We start from the raw sequence: 24,616 nt of genomic DNA, 5'->3' as shown, positions 1-24,616 counted from the left end.
AGTGTCCTGTTACCAGAAATAATTTTGGCTTCAGCATATCTCTTGATTTAATAGTTTCATAAAAGTATACTTTGTGTTGACTAATGATTGAATATGACATGAGTTATCAGAGGTGGTAGAGCAGAGCAGTTAAGAACACATGTTCTGGGATCTGGCTGCCTGAGGTTAAATCACACCTCAGCTACTTACTGTCTGTAGGTATTGGTCAGGTTACTCAACCTTGCTGTGCCTATTTCCTCATCTGTAAAATAGGAATGATGGCGCTATCTACTCCATGGGGTTGTCTGTAACAATTAAGGAAGGTAAACCTGAAAAGTGCTTAGAGCAGTACCTAGCACCAAGAAAGCATCAATAAATATTGGCTATTATTAAAATGACTACATTACATTGGCTGATATTTTTAATTAAACATGCAGTACTTAAACATATAAATGGGGTCTTTTTTCAATGCAATTACTTATTCACTATCCTGGTGGAGCTGCCACTGCTCCACACTTTTGGGGGGATTCCCCTTTTGAAAGTTCCCTCTGGGCAAGCACACAGGACAACCAATGCACTTACTTTGTGGTTTTTGAACACACTGGTTTGGAGCAACCCAGCTTGTTTTTCCTCCAAACTCAACTGTTCATTCAACAAACATCTACTGAGTGCCTACTGTAATCCAGGCTGTGTTAGATGCTGGAGGCTTAGCAGTAAATTGACAACCCCAGTGTTATTAGCCCTCATGGGGTGCAGAAACCACTGGAGCTTTATACTCCAGTGGCACCAGTTATAACTTGACTATTGCCAAAGCTCAAACCCATTCCAGAGAAGATGAAGATGTGTCTTGACAAAACATACTTAAAAGCATGTGAAGCTTGGAAAGGCATTTCCAAAAACATTTTAGGCAACGGCAGGCTCATGGAATGAGTGTGAAGTTTCACAGGGCCAGCACTCTGAAGGGCACAATACTCAGTAGTTGCAAAAGTTCTCTCATATTCATTAATCAGTCACATTCCCTTACGGTCACACTTTCTGCAGTGGTGTCAGTACCCACACATTAGGCACTGCAGCCTCGTCTCTGACATTTCTTTCAGGGTCTCAACTAGTGTTCTAGCTGAGCTAATGCTCACACTGACCACGTGGTAAGGAAGAAGGATCACAAATTAAGACTTAGAAGCTGTGCATCTTAGAGTCATCTTTACCATCTAGCTGATTGATCTTAGGCCCATGCTTAACCTCTTTGAGCCTAAGTTTCTTCTCCTGAAAAAATGGGGTAAAAGGTGGTTTGTCTATCTCGCAGGGTTGTAGAAGGGATCACATGGGATACGGTCTGTGAAGATATTTTGGAAACTGTAATGCATTATATGAAGTATTATTATTCCTACAATTTTATTAGAAGCCTTAAACTTAAGGATCACTTAACATCCTTCAACTTATCAATATTCTTCCAAGGGACAAAGGGAAAACTGGTTCTTCAGAGGACCGCCTAAGAACACATGTCAAATACAAGGTTCTAGACTACTTAGGACAATATTGTCAGAATGAGAAGCTTGGAAAATTCATGACGATAATGAATCACTGAATATCCTGGGGGCAGGGAGGAAGGAAGCAGAGAAGGAAAGAAAGAGAGAAAGAGACTTAATATGCTTCCTGCAGACAGGCAGAGGCAATAGATGTGTCATTTTTTCCACATAAACTGAATGTTGTCGGTAATGATTCTGGTTCATTGACCAGATAAAACTGAGGTCATTTGGTTTTGGATGTGTTTAAAGGCTCTGGAAACCAAGGCCTGCCTCAAGCTTATGAAGTCATCGCCTGTTTCTGTTCCTGCCCTAGCAGAAGCCTCACTGGGGATGATAGAGAGCCAGAAACAGAAACAAATTAGAATTGCCTCTAAATTGCTTAGATTTTACTTTCACTGTGCAGAGTAAGTGAGCTGTTAATATTCAAGCAAATAAGACAACAGAAACTGGGAGGCTGCGGTTACTAAGATAATCCACTCTTGATGCTGGTGTCAATGTACAACTCATTAAAAACACCCCAGGGTGATTCTGCCATGTGAAGCACGGCAGATTATTAACTGAGAGTGTATGAACTTAAATTTAATATAACAGCTTCTCCCCAAGGAACTGATTGGCTTTTATAAATATGAACTTAATCTGTCCCTAAAAGAGATGTGGATAACATGCATTCAAAATCTCTTGGAGCTACGGGAGATAACTGTAACGAAAGAGTACCGCTGCATCCAGCAGCGTGCTACAGCCAGGAAGTTTGCAAGTCAGTTGACACGTTGGTAGCTTAAAATCCATAAAATCAAAAATCACGTTAATCCCCACCATTGTAAATAAACCATAGACAGCAAGCTTTGCATATTTGTAATAATTATATCATCAAGTGACTGTACCGCGATTTACTTAACCTTTCCCTCAGCTTAAACAACATTTGCATGGTAGAATTACTTATACCATGAAAACTGGTAAATGCTACCAATCAAGGGTTTTCCCCCACAGAGAACCAGTCATTATATATTTATCAGCACACCACTGGCCTCATTCTTCATCTAAAACCAAACCAAATATAAAAGAGGGACTGAAAATTTAGCTCTTTGAGCATGAGAACACACTTAACATATAATTTTTCCCTTAAAGAATCTTTATCCTACATTGATATGTACTACATTGATCAGTTTATCTCTCTATTTTATTAACTAAAGAATAAAAACTATAATCAGCCATAAACATTCACTGCAACGGATCTCCAGACTTCGAATATTTTACAATGGAAAAGAGAGATGATGGAAATTTGAAATTTTTTTTAACTCGAATTTTGTAAAAACATCTACCATGGCAGTTCTAATTATTAGATCTCTTTGGAAATATTTTGGCAACATATCAAAGGTCATTAAAATATTTAATACTCTTTGACTCACTAATTCCAGCTCTCAGAAGCTGTCCCAAGGAAATAATATTAAATATGGAAAATTTTATATTAATTATGATGGTCATTATAATAGTTAAAAGTTGCAAATAGGGCTTCCCTGGTGGCGCAGTGGTTGAGAGTCCGCCTGCCGATGCGGGGGACGCGGGTTCGTGGCCCGGTCTGGGAAGATCCCACATGCCGCGGAGCAGCTAGGCCCGTGAGCCATGGCTGCTGAGCCTGCGCGTCCGGAGCCTGTGCTCCGCAACGGGAGAGGCCACAACAGTGAGAGGCCCGTATACCGAAAAAAAAAAAAAAGTTGCAAATAGCTTAAATGTTTTTAAACTAAGAGAAAGGTTAAGTAAATTGCATTATAGCCACTTGATGATATAGTTAAAAACATGCAAGCAAACATCATCTATGATGTTAGAGTGGTAGGGATTAAAATGGTTCTTTAAAAAACGGTTTTCTCTTCCCAGTTTTTTATAGTGTTCTTATGTTAGTTTTGATGAGCAAAAAAAATGTTTAATTTTTTGAAAATCTCTGAATCAGGGAGAAAAAAAGTACAAATTTCAGCAAGCTATGGTGGTGAATTGAAAGCTTCTAATGCTAAGTTCATTAGAATAATTTCTTCATAAGTCATCCATACAGAAGAGCTCATGGGGTTGTGGCATTGGACCTGGATTTACCACCTTTCCTAAAAATGCTTGCTCCAACAACACAATGACAGGCATGTTTCAAGGGAGAAAATCAGAAAAAGATTGATGGGGCTGTTGACAGGTGGTTTCCTTGTTAAAACTCATAACCTTAATTCATTACCCAAAAGACTTGCCTGAGGTGTGATTCCGCACCAGAAATTAGAGTACAGGCCCCGAGACTCCAGCATGGGGGCCACAACGGTTTTGTTTTCTGCAATCAGTAGATTGAGGGTCTGTGGATTAGTCAGGAAGTTGTCAACATCTATGAACTAGGAAAAGAAAAGGATAACGTCGCATGAAAAGGTGCTTTTCAGTAACGGGTACAAGAGTAACCCAACACTTGGCAAAGGATCATGGAAACTTGCTCATGACAGATGGAACCAGCTATCCATGTTATCCGTGTTTTCCTTATGGAAACCCCTTGCAGCTGGATGGCTTTCATTCAGGCAAAATACATTTAGTCTAACTTCCACATGTTTAGCTCTGCATAAGGCACTGAGCAATGAATTGGTATCATCATTGGGCACATACTCAATGAGGACCTAACCTACACCTTGGTTAGTGGTTTAAGTATAAGCTACTAATGGCTCTCAAGCCCTTAAATAAGGACTTATTCACACTCACTGAGTGCCCACTCTAGGTACAAACAAACACACCTATTCAGGTTGTCTATAGTAAAGCCAAAATGGCCCCAAACCGATCCATAAATGCTATCTTAATGTTACAATTAGAATTTTTGTTTAAAGTACATTATAGCAACCCATGCTAACCAATGAAGCTATTTCCCATGCTTACCAGAAATCCATGTTAACACTGATTCATTTACAGGGACAGTATAGCAACAGTTTCTATCATATAAAATAATCACACTGAACTGTACACTTAAAAAAATTAAAATGGTAGATTTTATGTTATGTATATCACCCCCCGGCAACACACAAAGTAAATAATCAGAAGCTTTCATTCTTTGATAGTCAATCTCTTTACCAAAAATTTTGTGGTTCAGCACTTGTACACTTCAATGACATTTAAACAGCTATACAACGTTAAATATCAGCACAATTTGAAACTTCTATGAAATTATTTGTATTGAAATTATGTGTGTGATAAACTATTGGGCTGATTTTTGTTGTGGTTGAGAGGCTGAGGATGGACACAGGTCAACAGTATTCCCTTTAGGAATCAGAATCTAGTGACAGAGAACAGACGTCCATAAGTTTAATGAAACAACACTGGCTTTGCTTTACTGGCGTTATTTGTAGTGTTGTACTGGAAAATGTTTGCCAAAAGAATTAAATGGATTTTGGGGGCCACAGAGGAAGAACTTTGTTCCCATAAATTTTGGGGGAGAAAAGCCTGTGTCAATTTTCCAAAGGGAATAGGGACTGTAGCTTCTTGCTGATTAGGGAGCTGTCCTTTCCAACTGAGACAGGTTCCTGGAGGATAAGGATAACATTGATTCTTAATTGTCAAGTCCAGCATTTTTCTGGACCACTCTCGAAGTTCTGAGGGAAGTAATGGAACCTCTTCACGGAGAGAAATTCTCCACGAGAGTCCAGCATAATTCGGAGCAACCAGGAAGCCAAGCAAGAGACACCATTCTCCAGACACTCGGGAGCAAAAGTGAATAATAGCATTTCAGAACTGTTAATTTGAATCTCTTTTTATGTAATCAATTTCTCATATCCCCAAAACTCTTCTAAAAAGTCAAGACCTTTTATATTGCTGTACCCATAGCATTCTCTATGAACTAAAAAGTATTAGAGTTTCTTATGCCTACTACAATAAAGAGATTGAATAATTCAGGAGCTTATTTGCTTATTCACTAAAAATACCAGGAATGAGTCTGAGATGAAATCCAGGTATCCCGATATTAAGTTCTCCAGATTTTTTCTTGTGCCTTTATTAAAACGTTGAGGAGGAGATGTCTAAAAAAGGTTTGTTTTGATTGTTCCCACAGTCCTACATTATCAACAATTGATTTGGAAACATTCTAGATAACAGTTGTCAAGAAATTAAACGTCTGTTTTTTACCAGAATGTAGTCTGACCATTTTTCCCTCGCAGTTCGAAGGGCTGCCTGTCGTAGTTTCATCACATGGGCAAAACGGGAGCCAGGCCAGTGCTTTGGTCCAATTTCATCAGGATAAGACCTATAGTAATGATAGCAATAATATTAATAATAATAATAGCTAATAATTATTGAGTGCCTATATATTCCAGGCACTATGTACTAATTCATTTAATCTTCCAGTAGTAACCCTAGGAAGTCGATACTGTTATGGCTATCATTATTCCATTATTACCAATAAGAAACTGGAGCAAGGAGAGATTAAGTAATTTGCTGCTTCCCATACACATGACTCTTTACATGAAATATTTCAGTGGGTTCTCATTAGAACTCACTGAGTCCTTGTGATGTAAGTGCTACCACTCTCCCCATTTCAGAGCTGAGGAAATTGGTTAGAGTGGTTAAATCATTTGCTTAACATTATGCAGTTAATAAGGGGTACTGTCAGAATTTGAATCCAGGCATAACCCCAACGCTCATGTTCCTAGACACAGTCTTATACATTTAGACATCAAATAAATTTGGAAATGTTACAGCATCAAAATATGAGTTTCCCAGGAAAAACAAAGGTTTACCTTACATGGTCAAGTCTGAGTAAACGATTCCACAGAGTCTAACACGTTGATCTGCCCCAGATGGAGTGAGATCATGGAGCGGATGCATAATGCTGGGCTCTCTATCAACATCCACAAAGCAGCCAGGCCAGGACTCGTCCACGGCCATGGAGGCAGGTGGGTTAGCACACCCTCAAGAACCTTTCTGAAAGCTCCCAACTGGTATGGTCATTGATAAAGTCGCAGTAGCCCCGCCCCAAACTGGCCACCACTTCAAGTTCTTAATGCTGCACTGGCAGTACATTTCCCTCAGTGAATGAGAAACCGCAAAAAACAATGAGACCGTAACCATACAAATAAAATTAATAAAACTATTTTTGCACAGGAAGTCTCTGGAATGTCTTCCTCAATTACTGTTTCTACAAAAATCAGTGGAATTTCTGTTTTTCTGAATATGTTGCCCCCAAAAACGCCATCTCTGGTATTTCTCACAATGACCTTGGCATACAATATATTTAGTCAAAATCTGGCAATGGAGAAAATTACTAGGATGCAAGAGAGGTACATAGAGTCTTTCTGGGCTACTCTAATTAGGCCAAATTCCATTACAAGGAACTCCAAAAGATTGTTCAAAATTTTTTACAGTGTTCAAACTTGGTTGTTAAATTTTGCTCCATATATGGACCATATACTGAGATTTGAGATATATATGTAGATACGTACATACATACACATAATAAAAATATTATATAAAGAGAGACTAGAAGAACAAAAATTTGTTCTGGAATAGCACTTCTTATTATGATAATACATATTTGGCTTCCAATAAATGACTTACGCTGGGCAAAATTTCAGCAGTTTAATTCATCCTATTTCTACAATTTCTTAAGCTAGAATTGTAGTAGCCTTGGAAACATTTCGAGTAGTAAGTTTAAATATATTTATTCATGTTCTCATTTACTTATTTGTTCATCCAACAAGTATAAATTTAGTGCCCACCAAGAACATAGCACTGAGTGAAATATAAAGTATTTGTATATTTTAGCCCCTGCCAAAGAAATTAAAAAAATACTTAGAAAAAAATGCATGAATCAGATAGTTAATGTTAGTTAAGTTTATTGTTGTGTCAAAGAAGAAGATATAGGACATAAGCAATACAAGTGTTGAGAGAAGGTACATCTTTGTAACTGGAATGATTAGCAACAGCTTTTGGTAGCAGTTAACTGGTAGCAACATCCAGATGAAGCAGTTTTCTTTTAGGAAATATTGGTGTATACGTAGGGATGCTAAATTTATGAAATCTTTTAAAAATATAAATCAGGTATTTGAACTTCATTCTGTAGGTACTAGAGAGTCACTGAAGTCTTTTTAAATAGAGAAATGACAGCACATCGCTAGTATTTTAGGTAGACTGATTTGACAGTGTGGTATAGAGAATGATTTGAAGATGGAGGCTACTAAGAAATTGCTATGGTACAGACTGGAAATAACGTAAATGTCCATCAGTAGGAGGTTGATTAAACAATTATGATACATCCACACAATGATACTCTGCAGTCATAAAAATAATGGAAGACACTCCTTAACTACTGCTTTGGAATGATTACCAAGATATGATGAGTGAAAAAGCAAGGTGTATGTCAGAAGTATACAAAGATTTCACTATGCTCCCTCAAGGATAAAAGGGTTATCCTCAAAGTATGAATAAATAATATCAATATTTAAAAATATATGCTGCTGTGGTAATTTACTTGAGAACTAATGAGAACCTGAACTTGGCCAGTAGCTGCAGGAGTAAAGAGGAAGAGAGACATGAAGATTTGTCAAAGGAAGAAATGGCAGGTCTTTGTAACTTACTAGACACAGAGATGAAAGACAAGGGAAAGTCACATGTGCCCCCAAGATTGGAAGCCTAACACGGCTGGAAGACTGGTTAAGGGGGGAAGGGTGAATAATGAGTTCACAAAATGTTCTCTTGCTACTCACTCAGGTTCATCCATAGGCCTCCACTCCACATAGTGATAGGCTCTCTGGACATTTTTCAACCACTCCCTGAGTATTTCTGTTGTATTATCCACATTGTGATCAGTGGCTGCCCTGCATGAAAGAAAGCACAACACATTTCAGTTATTATGTCATCCAAAGAAAGAGGGGGAAAACCAAAAGACCCCAGATTAACTGAAAGGAGAATGGCCAGTTCTAGACATTGTGTGTATGAAAATGACTCCCTCATGGTCCAAACTAGACAATGAATTTCTGAAGTGAGAGATGTTGCTTTAAACCATCTCTGTGTCATTAGATCCTTAAGCAGGACTTGGCCAATAGAATCAATAAGTGGTTGTACTAAAATAGTATATACTTAAAATGAATTAAAGTAGAGTTAGGTAACTAATATTCTTGGAAAGTTTCTTGTTTGTTTGAATTTTTAGTTATCCAAGATGTAAACTCTATCTTTTAACTTACATAACAACAACCCTCAATTTAAGCAATTATTCAGAGTTGCATTTTCATTTCAAGTCCAACAAAAATTTTAGCCAGTGCTGCTTTAATCGTATGCACTAGAGGGGAAGGTCACAATAACAGTTCCCAGTATAAAATTCAAAATCCAAGGTATCTTCACCTATCTATTTTGGATTAACTCTACCATCACTTATACACCATAGAGTACCTTCAAAAGTCTTCAAACAATGTTCACAAAACTTGTTTCTGTTCTACCTTGACAGTTTAATAAACTGATCCACTTCAAAAGGAGCTTAACTCACTTATTAAAACAAAAGTATTTTCAAATTTTATCACAAAGCAAACGCATGCTGAGTATAAGATATACATCTAAAACAAAGTTATTCAGAACACCTAAAAATGAACCGATATTCCAGTCAATTGGAAAAGAAAGAAGGAAAGCAGGGATTGTAAACTTGACATCAAATAAGGTAGAATTCAGGCCAAAAAATATTAAACATGACGAAGCAAAATTGTAATTCTACTAATAATGCTAAAGGATATAATTCACATCAAAGATATAATAAATGTGAATATCCATGTACCTTCATATAGCACAGGGGTTGGCAAACTTTTCTTTAAGAACCAGATAGTGACTATTTTAGGCTTGCAGACCATACACTCTCTGTTGCAACTACTTAACTCTGTCATTGTAGCAGTAAAGCAGTCATACACAATACATGAATGAATGAGCATTGCTGTACTCCAATAAAGCTTTATTTACAAAAGTAGGCAACTAGTCTGCTGGTTGTAGTTTGTCAACCCCTGATTTAGCAGAAAGTATAGAAACTGCAAGGAAAAACAAGCACCAATAATAAGAGATGTTAATATACCATTTTCAGTTGAAGAAAGTGCAAATGGGAAAAAAGTAAATATATAGAGGATCTACAGAACACAATAATAGAGGTTATACTTTTTTCTCAAGTGCACATGGAACATTCACAAAAACTGACCAACAATTACATTATGAAGAAAGTCTCTATAAATTGGAATAATATAAACAGCATTCTCTGATCACAATGTCATAAAACTAGAAATTAGTAATAAAATAAAACCCCCAAAATTCCATTAAAAACTCTCTATTAAACAACTATTGAGTGAAATAAGAGCTACAAATCAACTTTATAACTTCTAAATATAAATAATGAAAACACTAGATATCAGAGCTGGGGGATACAATTAAAGCAGTGGTCAGAGAAAAATTCAGTTTTTTTACCCTTAAATCAATAAAAATAAATGAGTTGAACTCCTACTCAAAAAGCTAGAAAAAGAGCAACAACACAAACAAGCATAAAGAAATAAAGACAAAGTCATGAGGTAGAAAACAGAAAAAGAGCAGAACTAATAAACAAAAGAAATGTTACTTTTTTTGAGAACAAAATCAACAAAAGACAATCACTAGTTAATCTAACCAAGACAACACAAAAATTACAAATAAGAAATGACAAAGATGAGGGGAATATGACTGATATGGAAGGAATTTTTAAAAAATATCATAAGTGGTCACTTTGTGCAACTCAATGAAAAATAATTTTAAAAACTAGATATAATAGAAGACTTCCTAGCAAGATGCATGTTAGCAAAACTGACTCCATTAGAGAGACAAAACTTAAACAGAACAATTTTCTTGGAAGAAATAAAGAGAAAAACGAAAACACTGGCCCAGGTGGTTTCATAGGGGAATTCTACCAGATATCTTAATAGATTAGATATTTCCAATGTTATGTAGCTTGTTCTCCAGAGCATTAAAAAAAAAAAAAAAAGGGGACTTCCCTGGCAGTCCAATGATTAGGGCTCGGTGCTTTCACTGCTGAGGGGCCTGGGTTCAATCCCTGGTTGGGGAACTAAGATCCCATAAGCCTCATGGCCAAAAAAAAAAAAAAAAAACCAAGTCCTTTTAATAATGCAAGTACAATATTGATATCTAAACCTAATAAAGATACACACACACAACTACAGGCCAATATTTTTCAATGAATATGCTGCAAAAATCCTAAAGTATTAGCAAAGAGAATCCAATATCCTATTAAGAAAATATGATATATCATAGCCTAAGATTGTGCAATATAAAGGAAATTCATTAATATAATTCACTATATTAATAGACCTGAAGAAAAATCATATGATTATCTCTGTAAATGCTAAACAGGTCTTTAACAAAATTCAACACCTATTCTTGGTTTTTTAAAACCACACTGAATAAAATTAAAATAGGAAGGGAGGGAGGGCAGGCAAACAGGAAAGAAAGAGTCATGGGAAGATAGAGGTGTCTGAGACTCTTAAAAGGCTTATACTTTATTGGCAATTCAGCAGTTCCTCCGGGGAGGGAAAGCTATTGGCATTATCAGCAGCAGTGGTTCCCTGAGAGCCTTGATAAGAGCAAATGAAGAGATGTGAAAAGTGGTCATGTCCTCCATTTATGTCAATTTCAGTAAATAGGATTTTGTTAAACCCAATCTATAATGGTTTTTGTTTTTCCTACTTGAGCTTTTGGTGGTCACTGCTGCTCCAAAAGTAAAAAATGAAATCTTTAACAGAGAGAATATTTAGGAATGTTCAAGAGAAAAAACATTGTTAAGCAAAGCATGGTGAAACTCCATGCTACGTAGGGAATAAATTTCTATAAAACACCAAGTAACGTGAAGGTATGCACTTAAGTCACAAGGTATAGAAAAATGAAGGATAGAGGTCTATGACTAATATCTGAAAATCTTATTTCATAAAATGGATATTTGAACGAAAACTATCCTTCTTTAAAACATTATTCAAAAAACAGAAGATCAAGAGGTGATGCCGATGGCCACTTGATCTACTTTCAAGTCTTTTCTGGAAATCAGATTAGAATCAGCTCCTTTCTTCAAAACAAGGTCTAGGAGGGAGAGAGACCCACAGGCCCACCCAGACATTCCATTATCTGGAGGGAAGAGAGGTGATGTGTGTAGCTGACGGTATTGGGGGATACCAGGTAAGTACGTTGGGACAGAGATGGGGGTGTACAAGGAGGTGAGAAAGTGGGCCAGGAAGCAATGTGGGAGAGAGACACGGGCTCCATCCAGTTTGCAACTGTGCCGAGAAGTGTAGCATGTCAGCAAAAATCACATCCACTCTCACACACTGCCACAAGCCACTAATGTCCAGCATGATGGCCAGCATCATAGCCAGGAAGGGCACTAGAATTGTCAAACCACTCATCTCACAGTATGAAGCATGTGTAGAGCAATTCCTGAAACTGGGAATCCACTCCAATGCACATTATTCTTCACTCAAAGTACTATGAGTAAGAGTATGTTAAAACAAAAAAATCTTGACGATAGTGTTAGCCAAAAGTTTTAGGAATTCTAAATTATTCCCAAATTACTTATAAATAGTGTAGGAAAATTTAGATAGCATCTACTTCTTTCCTTGACTGTTGTTTCTTCATTACACAGGATTTATATTCTCTTTGTCCTCCATAGACGTTGATGCATTTCCTCCTAATCATTTTAACAAAGTTAAATTTAACAAAGGTCTCATTGTATGAAATTTACTTTCCTGGAGTACAGACTAAACAACTCCAAACTCTGCCTAAGTATCCACTACTGACAAACATCCAGAGAAATTAGCTGCCTGGTGTATGCAAAGATAGATGTCTCTAATTAAAAGTAGAGGCAGAGATTTTAAATACTGTCCTGATGGAGTTAAAAAATTTCCTGTACAGATACTTCCCCAAATTGTTAAGATTCTCTTTGTTCTCAGGCTTCTGAGGAAATGAGCAAATCCTCCAGCTGTGGTCACAGGTTCATCCACTCTGGCCTTTTATGAGCAGGGCCAGTCTCCTGCACTGTCCCAGAGAACACCAGCCCACTGAGGAAGGCTTACATTCCCCCCTCAAGACCAACTGCCCTGCCTCTCCACTCCCCTGGCAAAGGCAAATAAATAGAAATCCAGGCAGATAATTCTAACTGCTGCCTTTTAATCCCTCTTATGAAAGTGTGTTTCCATTTGAATATGTAATCATGAAAACATGCAGGCGCTTGTCTCTTCAGAGGGTTGGAGAAAGAGATATAGAAAAGGCCCAGATGCAGGCTCCCTGGAGGAAACATGAGGCTTTAGTTAAAGGTTCTATTTTCAGAGTCCTGTAGAAAATGTAACAGTGCAGTGCCTGACCTGCTGTGAGGCTCCACAAGCAACAGGACACAAAGACATGATCCTATACATAGAGAATCCTAAAGATGCCACCAGAAAACTACTAGAGCAAATCAATGAATTTGGTAAAGTAGCAGGATACAAAATTAATGCACAGAAATCTCTTGCATTCCTATATATTAATGATGAAAAACCTGAAAGAAAAATTAAGGAAACACTCCCATTTACCATTGCAACAAAAAGAATAAAATACCTAGGAATAAACCTACCTAAGGAGACAAAAGACCTGTATGCAGAAAACTATAAGACACTGATGAAAGAAATTAAAGATGATACAAACAGTTGGAGAGATATCCCATGCTCTTGGATTGGAAGAATCAACACTGTGAAAATGACTCAACTACCCAAAGCAATCTACAGATTCAATGCAATCCCTATCAAACTACCAAAGGCATTTTTCACAGAACTTGAACAAAATATTTCACAATTTGTATGGAAACATAAAAGACCCCAAATGGCCAAAGCAATCTTGAGAAAGAAAAACGGAGCTGGAGGAATCAGGCTCCCTGATTTCAGAGTATACTACAAAGCTAGAGTAATCAAGACAGTATGGTACTGGCACAAAAACAGAAAGATAGATAAATGGAACAGGATAGAAAGCCCAGAGATAAACCCATGCACATGTGGTCACCTTATTTTTGATAAAGGAGGCAAGAATATACAATGGAGAAAAGACAGCCTCTTCAATAAGTGGTGCTGGGAAAACTGGACAGCCACGTGTAAAAGAATGAAATTAGAACACTCCCTAACACCACACACAAAAATAAACTCAAAATGGATTAAAGACTTAAATGTAAGGCCAGACACTATAAAACTCTTAGAGGAAAACATAGGAAGAACACTCTATGACATAAATCACAGCAAGATCTTTTTTGACCCACCTCCTAGAGAAATGGAAATAAAAACAAAAATAAACAAATGGGACCTAATGAAACTTAAAAGCTTTTGCACAGCAAAGGAAACACTAAACAAGATGAAAAGACAACCCTCAGAATGGGAGAATATATTGGCAAACGAAGCAACTGACAAAGGATTAATCTCCAAAATTTACAAGCAGCTCATGCAGCTCAATATCAAAAAAACAAACAACCCAATCCAAAAATGGGCAGAAGACCTAAAGAGACATTTCTCCAAAGAAGATATACAGATTGCCAACAAACACATGAAAGGATGCTCAACATCACTAATCATTAGAGAAATGCAAGTAAAAACTACAATAAGGTATCACCTCACACCGATCAGAATGGCCATCATCAAAAAACCTACAAACAATAAATGCTGGAGAGGGTGTGGAGAAAACGGAACCCTCTTGCACTGTTGGTTGGAATGTAAATTGATACAGCCACTATGGAGAACAGTATGGAGGTTCCTTAATAAACTAAAAATAGAACTACCACATGACCCAGCAATCCCGCTACTGGGCATATACCCTGAGAAAACCATAATTTAAAAAGAGTCGTACCACAATGTTCACTGCAGCACTATTTACAATAGCCAAGACATGGAAGCAACCTAAATGCCTATCAACAGATGAATGGATAAAGTAGATGTGGCACATATATACAATGGAATATCACTCAGCCATAAAAAGAAATGAAATTGAGTTATTTGTAGTGAGGTGGATGGACCTAGAGTCTGTCATACAGAGTGAAGTAAGTCAGAAATAGAAAAACAAATACCGTACGCTAACACATATATATGCAATCTAAAAAAAAAAAAAGGTCATGAAGAACCTAGGGGCAGGATGGGAATAAAGACGCAGACCTACTAGAGAATGGACTTGAGGACACGGGGAGGGGGAAGGGGAAGCTGTGACAAAGTGAGAGAGTGGCATGGACATATATACACTACCAAATGTAAAACAGATAGCTAGTGGGAAGCAGCCACATAGCACAGGGAGATCAGCTCAGTGCTTTGTGACCACCTAGAGGGGTGGGATAGGGAGGGTGGGAGGGAGGGAGACGCAAGAGGGAAGAGATATGGGGATATATGTATATGTATAGCTGTTTCACTTTGCTATAAAGCAGAAACTAACCATTGTAAGGCAATTATACTCCAATAAAGATGTTTAAAAAAAATAAAATAAAATCTTTGTGGCTAAGATGGATATTTCCATCAAGCTAGGACGCTGAGGACACAGCAGGTGTGAACCCCTTCAGGAGAAGCCGAGGGCTCTCTCCCAAACTGACAGCTCCCTCCACTCCCGTGGAAAATGAGTCTGCCATCCTTCTCCCAATCAGATCAGGAAAGGCACCCAGAGAGGTAACGGACATTGCTAAAGGATTCCTTGAAGGAAACAAATGAAGTGAAGATACATCTGGAGAGGTGATTTACAAGTGATTTACAGTGATTAGTGATTTCACTAATCAAACTGGAAAACCAGTGTTTGTGAAAGCACAAGCATGCACTGGCCAGAGGACCAGGCTCCTGGGAGGCTAAGCCTGTTCAAACTTTGCTTCAATTGTCCCAACCAGAGTAGAATCACATTAAATCACATTAAACCTCTGGCTCCGGCTGACATAGTAAGGAGAGCTCAGATCTTGAGCTGTGCCAATCATCACATAATTAATTTTCTTTGAAGGCCCCATCGGGACAGCAACTTTGCTTTATCTCTAAGGAGCACCAGGACCTGCCAGCCACTAAGAGGTCTCCCTCCTCCACCCTCAGGAGAGCTGTGGCCCTGATACAGCTGTGAGGCTCATGGTTGGTCCCCTCTTTGTCCAATAGTCTTTGCTGGCTTTCTTTGGAGCTAGTACCTGAAATGGAAGAGGGCAGATACAGGTGCAACATCCACATGGCCTTAGGGGGGAGGCTAGGCCACTTCTTACCATAAAGCTGCACATCTGCTTTCTCTCTGATTTTGCTTCTAGTTCCTCTTGCCTCTTCCTCTTCCCTAGCTGTGCAAGGCAGCAAAGGCCCATGAGTCTCCGATTCGAAGTCACATTAGGACAGGGGTAAACACATACTGCAAATACAATCAACAGCATGTACAGGGATCTCCTTGGCTCATGAAGTTCTCAGGCCAGCAGGTACATTGTCACTGTTACAGGGGAAAGCAAGAGACCCTGGAGCAGACCAGTAGATAAACATGTTTGCAGGATGACAGAGCTTTCCTACTTGGCTGTGGCCAAAAATAAAATAGAGGTTTCTTTGGCAACGTCTAAACACGCTGACATTTCTCCCTGTTTTAGAAGGTCAGTTTTCATTCCTCAGCCTTGGCTCCTAAACGAATAGCCAATTTGAAATAATTACAACTGACTCATTTCCTTTTACAAGAACTACTGAGGTTGTGAGGGCTAAACTCACACTGGTAAGTGTGGGGCCACTGGAGCCATATTAAAGATGCAGGCTGGTGCCTTGGGAGTCAAGATGGCGGACTAGGAGGACACAGAATTCGTGTCTTCTCACAACTAGGGCACCTACCAGACACCGGTGGGGGACCCCCAGCGACCGGGTAGGATGTGGGATATGGGGGGAGTGAAGGGGGAGGAGAAGTGGAGGCGGGATGGGACTGGCGGCCCTGAGGGGTGGCTGGGGGAGGGGAAGGGATCTCACGCCCGAAGGGGGAAATTGGGGAACCACCGGGAGGGAAGAGGATCAAAAGGGAGCGTGGCCAGGTTTCCCCTGCCCACTTGGGCCCCCAGGAACCTGCTGAGATCCCAGGCCTGATCCTCTGCCCACCTAGGTCCCCTCCAGCCATGCGGGTCCTGAGGGAGTGGGAGGGAGGGAAGGGGGAGCAAAAGTAAAGGCCGGACCTCAGGACCCACACCCCTGAGGGATGGCTGGGGGAGGGGAGGAGTTCCTACACCCAGCAGGACCCACCCACGGTTAGGGGTCCAAAGGGGATGGGGGAGACCCTGGGGGAGACAGTGGAGAGGGCTGCAAAGAAACAGAAGGGAACGCAGTCAGCTCCTTCCCTGTCCACTTAGGCACTGGGGCGCCTGTTGGGCTCCCGGGCCTAATCCTCTGCCCTTGGAGCCTCCCTCCTGCCGCACAGAGCCCGAGCCCCGCCCCTACACCCCCACCCAGGGCCCTACCTCTAGGGAGACCCCCTCCAATGAGCTGGGCCTAAGCCCCACCACACACCCTCACTCAGGACCCTAACTCCCAACTCCAGAACTCCACATTCCAGAGGCCCTCCTTTCCACCTGCTGCCTCTCGCCTTCTGGCCATGTGCTAAGCAGAGGCCCCACCCCAGGCTTGAACGTCGCCCCGCCTAGACCACGCCGCAGGCTCAAACATCACCCCCGACCCGCCTAGGTCCTGCCCCACCCTAAGCCCCTCGCCTGCCTAGTTTCCAACCCTACCTAAACTCCGTCCCCATAGCCAAGTCTTTTTTTTTTTTTTCTTTTTTCCTTTTTCCTCTTTTAGACTGGGGTTCTGTTTTACCTTGTTGATTCACTATTGTTGATTCTTTTATAATTTTTATTTTTCCTAATAAATCTTTTATTCTTCTAATTTTATTTTATTCTTTATACTTTGTTATTGTTCTCTCCTTTTGGCTTGTTTCCCCCACTCACACCTTTTTTTTTTTTTCTTCTGTTGTGGTTTTATTTTAACTTGTTGCAGTTGTTACGATTATGGTTTTATTTTTCCTAATATTATTTGTATCTTTCTAATTCTATTTTGTTTTTTATTCTTTGATATTGTACTAGTCCTTTTTTTCTTTATTCCTTTTTTTTTTTCTTTCCTTTTTTTTACTGCGCCATGAAGCTTGCAGGATCTTGGTTCCCAGGCTGGAGGTCGGGCCCGAGCTCCTGTGGTGGGAGCTCCGAGTCCAAACCGCTGTACTAACAGAGAACCTCAGACCCCAGGGAATATCAATTGGAGTGAAGCCTCCCAGAAGTCCTCATCTCAGCACCAAGACCCAGCTCTATCCAACTGCCTGAAAACTCCAGTACTGGATGTCTCAGGCCAAACAACCAGTAAGGCAGGAATACAGCACCACCCATCAAAAAAAAAAAAAAAAAAAAAGAAACGACAAAAAAATATGTTACAGATGAAGGAGCAAGGTAAAAACCTACAAGACCAAATAAATGAACACGAAATAGACAACCTACCTGAAAAAAAATTCAGAGTAGTAATAGTAAAGATGATTCAAAATCTCAGAAATAGAATGGAGAAAATACAAGAAACATTTAACAAAGATATAGAAGAACTAAAGAGCAAACAAATGGTGATGAACAACACAATAACTGAAATTAAAAATACTCCAGAAGGAATCAGTAACAGAATAACTGAGGCAGAAGAATGGATAAGTGAGCTGGAAGATAAAATGGTGGAAATAACTGCCAGGAAGCAGAATAAAGAAAAAAGAATGAAAATAATTGAGGACAGTCTCAGAGACGTCTGGGACAACATTACACACACCAACATTTGAATTATAGGGGTCCCAGAGGAAGAAGAGAAAAAGAAAGGGTCTGAGAAAATATTTGAAGAAATTATAGTTGAAAACTTCCCTAAAATGGGAAAGGAAATAGTCAATCAAGCCCAGGAAGCACAGAGAGTATCATACAGGAAAAACCCAAAGAGAAACATGCTGAGACACATATTAATCAAACTATCAAAAATTAAATACAAAGAAAAAATATTAAAAGCAGCAAGGGAAAAACAACAAATAACATACAAGGGAATCCCCATAAGGTTAACAGCTGATTTTTCAGCAGAAACTCTGTAAACCTGAAGAGAGGGCAGGACATATTTAAAGTGATGAAAGGGAAAAGCCTACAACCAAGATTACTCTACCCAGCAAGGATCTCATTCAAATTTGAAGAGAAATTAAAACCTTTACAGATAAGCAAAAGTTAAATGAATCAGCACCACCAAACCAACTTACAAAAAATGCTAAAGGAACTTCTCTAGGCAGGAAACACAAGAGAAGGAAATGACCTGCAATAACAAACCCAAAACGATTAATAAAATGGTAAAAGGAACATACATATCGATAACTACCTTAAATGTAAATGGATTAAATGCTCCAACCAAAAGACATAGACTGGCTGAAATGGATACAAAAACAAGACCCGTATATATGCTGTCTACAAGAGACCCGCTTCAGACCTAGGGCCACATAAAGACTGAAAGTGAGGGGATGAAAAACGATATTCTATGCAAATGGAAATCAAAAGAAGGCTGGAGTAGCAATTCTCATATCAGACAAAATAGACTTTAAAAATAAAGGCTATTACAAGAGACAAAGAAGGACACTACATAATGATCAAGGGATCGATCCAAGAAGAGGATATAACACTTGTAAATATTTATGCACCCAACATAGGCACACCTCAATAAATAAAGCAAATGCTAACAGCCATAAAAGGGGAAATCGACAGTAACACAATCATAGTAGGGGACTTTAACACCCCACTTTCACCAATGGACAGATCATCAAAAATGAAAATAAATAAAGAAATACAAGTTTTAACTGATACATTAAACAGGATGGACTTAATTGATATTTATAGGACATTCCATCCAAAAACAACAGAATACACTTTCTTCTCAAGTGCTCATGGAACATTCTCTAGGACAGACCATATCTTGGGTCACAAATCAAGCCTTGGTAAATTTAAGAAAAATGAAATTGTATCAAGTATCTTTTCTAACCACAACGCTATGAGATTAGATATCAATTACAGGAAAAAATCTGTAAAAAATACGAACACATGGAGGCTAAACAATATGCTACTAACCAACCAAGAGATCACTGAAGAAATCAAAGAGGAAATCAAAAAATCCCTCGAAACAAATGACAATGAAAACACAATGACCCAAAACCTATGGGATGCAGCTAAAGCAGTTCTAAGAGGGAACTTTATAGCAATACAATCCTACCTCAAGAAACAAGAAACATCTCAGGGCTTCCCTGGTGGTGCAGTGGTTGAGAGTCTGCCTGCCAATGCAGGGGACATGGGTTCATGCCCCAGTCTGGGAAGATCCCACAAGCCGTGGAGCAGTTGGGCGAGTGAGCCATGTCGCTGAGCCTGCGCATCTGGAGCCTGTGCTCCACAACGGGAGAGGTCACAACAGTGAGAGGGCCGTGTACCGCAAAAACAAAACAAAACAAAAAGAAACATCTCAAATAAACAACCTAACCTTACACCTAAAGCAATTAGAGAACGAACAACAACAACAACAACCAAAAAACCCCCAAAGTTAGCAGAAGGAAAGAAACATAAAGATCAGATTCAAATAAATGAAAAAGAAATAAAGGAAATGATAGCAAAGATCAATAAAACTAAAAGCCAGCAACTTGAGAGGATAAACAGAAGTGATAAACCATTAGCTAGACTCATCAAGAAAAAAAGGGAGAAGACTCAAATCAATAGAATTAGAAATGAAAAAGGAGAAGTAACAACTGACACTGCAGAAATACAAAGGATCATGACAGATTACTACAAGCAACTCTATGCCAATAAGATGGACAACCTGGAAGAAATAGACAAATTCTTAGAAAAGCACAACCTTCTTAGACTGAACCAGGAAGAAATAGAAAATATAAACAAACCAATCACAAGCACTGAAATTGAGACTGTGATTAAAAAATCTTCCAAGAAACAAAAGCCCAGGACCAGATGGCTTCACAGGCAAATTCTATCAAACATTTGGAGAAGAGCTAACACCTATCCTTCTCAAACTCTTCCAAAATATAGCAGAGGGAAGAACACTCTGAAACTCATTCTACGAGGCCACCATCCCCCTGATACCAAAACCAGACAAAGATGTCACAAAAAAAGAAAACTACAGGCCAATATCTCTGATGAACATAGACGCAAAAATCCTCAACACAATATTAGCAAACAGAATCTAATAGCACATTAAAAGGATTATACAGCATGATCAAGTGGGGTTTATCCGAGGAATGCAAGGATTCTTCAATATACGCAAATCAATCAATGTGATAAACCATACTAACAAACTAAAGGATAAAAACCATATGATCATCTCAATAGATGCAGAAAAAGCTTTTCACAAAATTCAACACTTATTTATGATAAACCCTCTCCAGAAAGTAGGCATAGAGGGAAGCTACCTCAACATAATAAAGTCCATATATGACAAACCCACAGCCAACATCATCCTCAATGGTGAAAAACTGAACCCATTTTCTCTAAGATCAGGAACAAGACAAGGTTGCCCACTCTCACCACTATTATTCAACATAGTTTTGGAAGTTTAACCACAGTAATCAGAGAAGAAAAAGAAATTAAAGGAATCCAAATCAGAAAAGAAGAAGTAAAACTCTTACTGTTTGCAGATGACATGATACTACACATACAGAATCCTAAAGATGCTACTAGAAAACTACTAGAGCTAATCAATGAATTTGGTAGAGTAGCAGGAAACAAAATTAATGCATAGAATCTCTTGCATTCCTATACACTAATGATGAGAAATCTGAAAGAGAAATTAAGGAAACACTCCCATTTACTACTGCAACAAAAAGGATAAAACACCTAGGAATAAACTGAGCTAAGAAGACAAAAGACCTGTATGCAGAAAACTATAAGACACTGATGAAAGAAATTAAAGATGATACAAACAGATGGAGGGATATACTATGTTCTTGGATTGGAAGAATCAACATTGTGAAAATGACTATACTACCCAAAGCAATCTACAGATTCAATGCAATCCCTATCAAACTACCATTGGCATTTTTCACAGACTAGAATAAAAAATTTCACAATTTGTATGGAAACACAAAAGACCAAGAACAGCCAAAGCAATCTTGAGAAAGAAAAACGGAGCTGGAAGAATCAGGCTCCCGGATGTCAGAATATACTACAAAGCTACAGTAATCAAGACAGTATGGTACTGGCAGAAACACAGAAATATAGATCAATGGAACAGGATAGAAAGCCCAGAGATAAACCCATGCACATATAGTCACCTTATTTTTGATAAAGGAGACAAGAATATACAATGGAGAAAAGACAGCCTCTTCAATAAGCGGTGCTGGGAAAACTGGGTAGCTACAGGTAAAAGAATGAAATTAGAACTCTCCCTAGCAGCATACACAAAAATAAACTCAAAATGGATTAAAGACCTGAATGTAAGGCCAGACACTATCAAACTCATAGAGGAAAACATAGGCAGAATACTCTATTACATAAATCACAGCAATATCCTTTTTGACCCACCTCCTAGAGAAATGGAAATAAAAACAAAAATAAACAAATGGGACCTAATGAAACTTAAAAGCTTTTGCACAGCAAAGGAAACAATAAACAAGATGAAAAGACAACCCTCAGAATGGGAGAAAATATTTGCAAACGAAGCAACAGACAAAGGATTAATCTCCAAAATATACAAGCAGCTCACGCAGCCCAATATCAAAACAACAAACAACCCAATCCAAAAATGGGCAGAAGACCTAAACAGACATTTCTCCAAAGAAGATATACAGATTGCCAACAAACACATGAAAGGATGCTCAACATCACTAATCATCAGAGAAATGCAAATCAAAACTACAATGAGGTATCACCTCACACCGATCAGAATGGCCATCATCAAAAAATCTACAAAAACAAATGCTGGAGAGGGTGTGGAGAAAAGGGAACCCTCTTGCACTGTTGAGAATGTAAACTGATACAGCCACTATGGAGAACAGTATGGAGGTTCTTTAATAAACTAAAAATAGAACTACCACATGACCCAGCAATCCCACTACTGGGCATATACCTTCAGAAAACAATAATTCAAAAGAATCATGTACCACAATGTTCATTGCAGCTCTATTTACAATAGCCAGGACATGGAAGCAACCTAAGTGTCCATCGACAGATGAATGGATAAAGAAGATGTGGCACATATATACAATGGAATATCACTCAGCCATAAAAAGAAATGAAATTGAGTTATTTGTAGTGAGGTGGATGGACCTAGAGTCTGTCATACAGAATGAAGTAAGTCAGAAAGAGAAAAACAAATAGTCTGCTAACACATATATATGGGATCTAAAAAAAAAAAAAAAAGTGGTTCTGATGAACCTAGGGTCAGGAAAGGAATAAAGACACAGACGTAGAGAATGGACTTGAGGACACAGGGAAGGGGAAGCTGGGACAAAGTGAGAGAGTAGCATTGACATATATATATATATACTACCAAATGTAAAATAGATAGCTAGTGGGAAGCAGCTGCATAGCACAGGGAGATCAGCTTGGTGCTTTGCGACTACCTAGAGGGGTGGGATAAGGAGGGTGGTAGGGAGACGCAAGAGGGAGTGGGTATGGGGATATGCGTATGCATATAGCTGATTCACTTTGTTATACAGCAGAAACTAACTCAACACTGTAAAGCAATTATACTCCAATAAAGATGTTAAAAAAAAAAAAAGATCCAGGCCGGATGTCTCAGCAGGTGGAACACAGATACTGATGACATGGTACTTCTGATCACCTCCATCTGTACTGACCCTCAGGGAATGTTCTTAGCTTCCCTGCCACCCCAGAAAGTCTAGACTTCTGATGCTACAGAACAACAGGACTGCAGTCAGTGGGGCAGGAGGAAAGCAATATTGTGCAGCGATTGATCTTTGCTGCCTTAGAACCTGCAAAATATGCTTCCAAGAGGCTCAAGGGAACTGTGACGGAATGAACAACAAAGTCACCACCTGGAAGATTCACACCATGACCAATGATCTGGCAAAAAATGAAATTTCCAACTTGAGAGAGTTCCACCTCAAAATAAAATTTCACTTTTGGAAGCAACTAGTGAAATTCATCTTCAAGGAAGGGAATGTCATCAAGTCCTCTGTCTCTGCTCTCACGGAAAGCTTCACCAGCAGCTGCTCTGCCAAGGTGGGAAGAGATATGCTTGGCCACTTGGCAAAATGTGACGATAGACTCTTGCCTCTTGGCTACTGTGCAGAGTTGTTTAAAGAACTAGAATCCTTCTGTTGGGTGGAAACTAGCTATAGATACGGTTCAGGATACAAATATGAACTGGGGGCTGGGGATCTCTCCCAACAAAAGCCTTCTCCTAGGTCCTACCAAGTCACTTAGTAGCAATTCTTCCTAATGAACTAAGAAATCAGGAAAACTCACTTCTCATGAAACCGTCCTCACCAACAAATAAATATTTATACTCTCTCAGTATTCTTCCTCAGTATGTACCATTTAATCCCAGAAACAATCATAGGCGTTACACACCTGAAGACTGGGTAAAAGTGATGTAAAAAGAAATGTTAATTCTGAAAATACAATCAACCAAGTAATCAATTTCATTCCTAAAGGGCAGGAAAGAGAAGTGGTTAAAATTTACCGACTGACCCATTAACAGTCAATTCCAAAGCCCAATATCATCTTAATAAAATCAGGATGAACTTAATTAAACATATTACAAATAAGCCATTTCTTGCTACTTTTGATTGTGAGCTCTAGTTTTCCTCTCTTGGTGTTAAGAACCCCTCACCTGTATGTCTTGCACTGTCCCATTTTGAGCCTCATGATTAGCTAGGTAGGCATTCTTTTTATCTCCCCATGTTATAGGTGAGAAGGCTGAGGATGAGAAGTTATGTCTTGCTCAAGCCACACAAATGGTGGGGGTTAGAGCCTGGACTCTTCCTTCAGGCCTTCTGGTGCCCCTCCCAACCCTAGCTCAGACCCTCCCCACCGCACTCACCCACAGAGAGTGGATGCCCACCTGTCAAACTGGAAGGAATTCTCTGCATCGTTAAAGACGTTAATCACCATGACCAATGGGATC

The 24,616-nt window shown here is 39.0% G+C and overlaps 1 protein-coding gene across 10 annotated transcripts in view; it reads right to left on the bottom strand.

Moving 5' to 3' along the window:
- The window catches only part of COLGALT2 (collagen beta(1-O)galactosyltransferase 2), a 147,916-nt gene that overhangs the window by 72,193 nt on the left and 51,107 nt on the right, over positions 1–24,616 (bottom strand). For all 10 annotated transcript variants that reach the window (XM_060295498.1, XM_060295500.1, XM_060295508.1 and 7 more), the window contains exons 2-4: positions 8,207–8,317; positions 5,631–5,748; positions 3,731–3,865 (exon numbers count right to left, since the gene is read on the bottom strand). In XM_060295498.1, the coding sequence (XP_060151481.1) occupies positions 3,731–3,865; positions 5,631–5,748; positions 8,207–8,317 (364 nt within the window). The remainder of the gene's footprint in view (positions 1–3,730; positions 3,866–5,630; positions 5,749–8,206; positions 8,318–24,616) is intronic.

The sequence above is a fragment of the Globicephala melas genome, chromosome 1 (genome assembly GCF_963455315.2).
Source record: "Globicephala melas chromosome 1, mGloMel1.2, whole genome shotgun sequence".
Taxonomy (NCBI): Eukaryota; Metazoa; Chordata; class Mammalia; order Artiodactyla; family Delphinidae; genus Globicephala; species Globicephala melas.
The sequence above is the reverse complement of the archived record's forward strand: the minus strand, read 5'-3'. Positions and strand labels throughout refer to the sequence as shown.